Below are 4,860 nucleotides of genomic sequence, written 5' to 3' on the forward strand. Positions count from 1 at the left end.
TCGGGATTTCAATTGCGCTTTTTTGAGTTCTTAACGGGCCCAACTACTAATAGCCTTCCCAGAGGCTCGGCCCAAAACTTGTATGATAGGCTGATAGCATGCAAATATATCGCAATAGAAATAATATCATACCATTGGCGTCACCGGTGAGAAGATTAGGCTTCTAAAATGAGTTGATAATCAGATCCATAAAACTTGCTTATAATTGATGTGCAAGCTTAAACAAGATGTCAAAACTCAAATAGTCTAAATGAGTTGAGCATGACCCATGATAAATATAGATGAGCTCTTCATGCCACAAAATATTCCTGTAAACAAATTCCAGTTCTCTAATCCGTGTAAATAAGATAGGGCTCAAATACTGAAAAGTAGCTCTACATACAGAGACTCAGGAGTAAACCTATATACAATTGAAGATCTGCGTATTCTTATCATTCAACTTCTTCAATTGCTTCCACGTATAATACAAAAGCTGAACAAAATTAGCTACTTGAGGAACCAAGTTTAGAGGGAAAGAATTAGAAGGAACATGGTTACTAATCTACAAGACTTGAGAAAGTGACTAGGCAAAAGAGAGAACATGATGAATACAGGATATAGGGATGAACAATGGAACTAGAAGATCTTAATAGCTTGATGAGAATTTCCATAGTTTCAGTGATCGGCTGTTGCCACTTTGAGCCCACAAATCCTTTCTTATTCCGAGTCATCCGGTAACTGGAGTCAATACAGTCAACCCGTCTACTTGTTTCTTGTTTCCAAATCCTTGTTAGAAATGATCTCCGCCAAATGACAAAAATGTGCAGCTACAATTGAAGGCATACTCTCTGAGTTACTCTATTTTCACCTGTCATCGTCGAGGAAAGGGTCTCTGCCTCTCTGGTTCTGCCATACGCTTTTTGTAAGGCACAAACCCTTTCACACACTTTTCACGACTGACTCTTACCTCAGAGAAGGCTGATTTCTCATTCGGTTTGAACTTAAAACCCAAGTCCAATTCTTTTCTCTTTTTCTCAAAAAGCGGTAGACAATTATGGATCTCAATGTCCAAATTCTTGTCAACAATTTCCCCTTCATTCACAGACCCGGAATTTGAACCAGTCCAAGATCCTTCCTTGTGATTTTCAATATTGATATCAGAAACTGCTTCAACTGCCTCCTGCTGACCGAATGGCACAAAAGGAGGCAACAGACCTCCACAGGAAGAGGACCACCAAGGCAATGGAGCAGCAGAACCAGCATCTATAGAATTTGAGTTTTCCTTTAAGAAATGCATGTAGTAGGGAACACCAGGAGCGCCATATGGCGAATGTATCCCACAATTTTTTGTTGTCCCAGATGACAAATCCAAAGCAACAGGGTTCCAAGATTGAAATTGTGAATCCTTTTTATCTTCCTCATCTGATGGCACTGATTTAGGAGTCACCATGGTTGGAGAAGATGGTCTATGGGACTCGGTGACCAATACAGTCCTTCCAAAGAGCTTAAGACTGCGGGTAGATGCCTCCTTAGTCATCTCTTCCTTGACAAGAACAACATCACTAGGGAACAACTCAAGTTTCTGTAAATTCATAAGAACAGAAATGATTATAAATTTCTGAATTGACCCGAAAGTATAGAGTAAATTATTAGACAAGAACAATCAGCAAGTACCATGGAGAGATGTTCTTTGGGAACTGAATCAGCATTTTCTAAGACTGGAGATGGAGACTGATTTGCTTCTGGTGAAGAGTTTGCTAAAGGAATTTTAAAGCCACTAGAATGGACAGCAGTAGCCGACGAAACAGGAGACAAGCTACCATTTGGTGAGTTTGAATCAGCTGAACCCAGTGCATCCGAGCCAACTCTAGATAGCACTGATTTTGGAGAGTGATTTTCTTGTTCTGAAACAGACAATCGAGGAGATGAAGATCTTAATGATTGTTCTGGTATTGAGTACTCTTTATTACTAGGATGCACCAATTTACGAGGGTAAGGGTGAACAGGTTTTCGTTTTGGTCTGGGAGGAGGAATTTCAATTGGTTCAGCCGAGCTTGTGTTACTGCCACCTGATTCACGAACGACCTATGCAAAGATTAAACAGCGGGATCAGAGCAACATCTAGCACTGTGAGGTGAACCCTGCTAAAAACGTTTGCACGTCTTGGGGACAATACAACTTTCTACTTTCAGAAGATGTCACATAGGTATTACAGTAGAGAATGGGAACTAATATAACAGATGTAAACCTTAGAGAAGAATTTCTGAGCATGGCTTCGAATCTGAACAGCATTCTTGGTGCCAACGTGCTCTGTTACAAGAAATGACAATTGAGATACACAGAACAGCTAATATATCACTTAAGAAATATAACTTAACATCAAATTGTACCTTCTATACGTCGCCATGCTCGACCATACAGCTTCAAAGCTTCTACGAACTTCTTATGCTCTTCTTCTGTCCATCTTTCTCTTTGCTTCGTAATTGTGTATGGCTTCCTTACCTAACAAGGATGAAATGAACACAAAGTGAGTATAACATTCAGGCCTTCAGAGCATTATAATTGAGCAGAAGCAGAACACATTAATACCTTTGGAGTATAGTCATCCGCGCAAGAAAATTGTTCCTTAACTTGAAGACCAGTCACCTTATGCAAGCAAGGAATCACAGAAATTCCATTGCCTGCTGAGAGAGTTGCATTTGATCCACTTGCTCCACAATCCTACATTCAAAAAAATGTTTCCTTTATTTTTCAAAAAACAGAATTAAAAAAGTATCCAATAAATGAAGAATAGTTGAAGTCCTTCATTAACACTGTCACAAATCGCCGAAAGTACAAAAATTTGAATGGAACTTCTAAATTTGACATCTTGTACAATTCAATGATGTGTAAGAAGCAGAAATAACTTATTAACACAAGCAAATGTAAAGAAATTTAGGCAGTGATTATCAGGCAGCATAATTTCACTGGTGGATACTTATCCAAATTCCTATTGACGTCAAGGAAATAGCAACTCAAGAAAAATTCCAGGGGCAGCCTGAGATTAACATTCTTTTAGCACAATCGAGCGAGGTCGTGTTCAATTTTAGATCTATACATGGTAATCCTCATTCAATTAAATTAGAAAGAAACCACTATTTTTATTTAGTACAATATCTAAAAAAAATATACACATGAACACAAATCACTTTCCCACTCTCCCAATGTAATAATCAAACAAGATTCCGTGATTTTACTAAAATTAAAGTGATATAAAAATCTGCCTTTGTGGTTGTAAAAACATTGATGAGCATAAAAAAAATTCAAAAAATATAAAGATGAAACTCAGAAATACCTGAACTGTCATGGCCACAGAAACCAAGAGAGATCTCCTTTTTTACTTCCTTTCAACACAGTAAAGAAAAACTCTTCGGAGACGTCCTTCCTTTCTCCAGCAAAATTGTCATGAATTCAAAGTTCACTCTTCGCAATCAAAATCGAATCGGCAGCTAGGTCTTTCATTCTCTTTCTCTGGATCTACAAAAAGTTGCTACAGGAAACGAAAAGGCCCTTTTTCTCTGACCAATTGACCTTCAATCCGCTCGAGATTGCAGAACTACAGAAGAAATATCTAAACCACTCGTTTTCAAGCTCAAAAGCAGCAGAAAATCAATCCGAAGCAGCAGCCAAAGCGGTTTCCACCGGATTAAAAACAAGTAATTTCGATCACCGACAACACTTTTTAACCTCTCAATACCAAACACCAGCACTTGAACTCGCTGGAAAAATACTCCTAGAGATTATAGAGAAACAGACAAAAGAGAGGAGAAGGAAGCAGAGGAAGACAACCGAGAGAAGGAAGAGAAGAAGAGAAAAGACAAGAGAGAGTAATGGAGATGTAGTGAGGTCGGGACTTTTTGGCCTATAATGGGAAAAAAAAAGGGAGGCGAGGTTGCCACGTCAGAAATGAATTTTTCACGATTTAATTAAAATTCAGATAGAAAGCTCGAGAAGTCGATGGCATCTTGTGGTTCACGTTCAAAGAGCGGCATGACACGTGGCGCCTACGTCGTCAATGTCTCCCTCCCGCTTTTTATTACCCTGCGTGTTTAATTAATTTTGAGTAATTTTAGGAAAAATTAAAAACACATGCTCCCCTATTTATCCTCACTCGCATGTGTTTCTTAACTCCACGGTTTAATTGCCATTATTTTCTCGCCATTTTTTTTCTTGTAATTATAAAATAATTTTTAATTATTATATAATGACGTAAAATGATTTATGACACTACAATTAAATAGATTCCTTGTAGAGAATCACGAGTAACTCAAAAGACATTCATATATTCATACATGTATCCGTTATTTTCTCCATAAAAACATTCATATCCATCATCGACTAGTTAACTAATAGGGCATATCCGTCTAGTTTATGGCGAGTCATGCGAATACACGTCGTATACAAATATTTTTTACATCCCTATAATTTTGTGTGTAATAATATCTCATAAAGGTTTCGAGTTCAAGTCTCCCGTCCTCTCACTTGTATTAAAAAAAAAAAAAAGATACCTCCTAAGTAAAATAGTATTATTATAATAAAATTTATTGGTCAAACTTAAAGAAGCAAAAAAGTGGAGGAGGTGTGATGTAATAGATGGACCCACAAATACAGCTGGTTGGTGACTTAGACAAGTCATGGCTTATCTGAATTGAAAAAAAAAATAAAGAAATAAAAAAATAAACAGATATAATAAATTAATAATATCCGGGATTTTATCTGAGAGGACCGATATATTCAAAGACGATAAAAACATAAAATATCTCGATCCTTAAAAAATAAAAAATAAAGCGAGAGAGAGAAAGTCTCGAGTGGGACTTTTGCCTTGCACTTTTCGCCACGTCA

At 37.4% G+C, this 4,860-nt stretch overlaps 1 protein-coding gene across 1 annotated transcript; it reads right to left on the reverse strand.

Annotated features, from left to right (window-relative positions):
• Nucleotides 1–289: 289 nt before the first annotated feature.
• On the reverse strand, nucleotides 290–3,845 carry LOC119995388 (protein REVEILLE 1). The gene is made up of 6 exons (XM_038841867.1): nucleotides 3,314–3,845; nucleotides 2,569–2,700; nucleotides 2,370–2,481; nucleotides 2,228–2,289; nucleotides 1,654–2,064; nucleotides 290–1,561 (listed from the first exon to the last, which is right to left on the reverse strand). The coding sequence occupies exons 1-6, from the start codon at nucleotides 3,323–3,325 to the stop codon at nucleotides 851–853; spliced, it is 1,440 nt and encodes a 479-aa protein (XP_038697795.1). The 5' UTR covers nucleotides 3,326–3,845; the 3' UTR covers nucleotides 290–850.
• Between the last annotated feature and the right edge of the window lie 1,015 nt (nucleotides 3,846–4,860).

This window comes from Tripterygium wilfordii, chromosome 3 (genome assembly GCF_013401445.1).
Source record: "Tripterygium wilfordii isolate XIE 37 chromosome 3, ASM1340144v1, whole genome shotgun sequence".
NCBI classification, from domain to species: domain Eukaryota; kingdom Viridiplantae; phylum Streptophyta; class Magnoliopsida; order Celastrales; family Celastraceae; genus Tripterygium; species Tripterygium wilfordii.

What these genes read in the sequence shown, in the direction of transcription:
- LOC119995388 (XM_038841867.1), bottom strand. An exon ending in CGGATGACTATACTCCAAAG is followed by an intron (nt 2,482 to 2,568) that starts GTATTAATGTGT and finishes CATCCTTGTTAG; the next exon opens with GTAAGGAAGCCATACACAAT. An exon ending in CTCAGAAATTCTTCTCTAAG is followed by an intron (nt 2,065 to 2,227) that starts GTTTACATCTGT and finishes ATCTTTGCATAG; the next exon opens with GTCGTTCGTGAATCAGGTGG.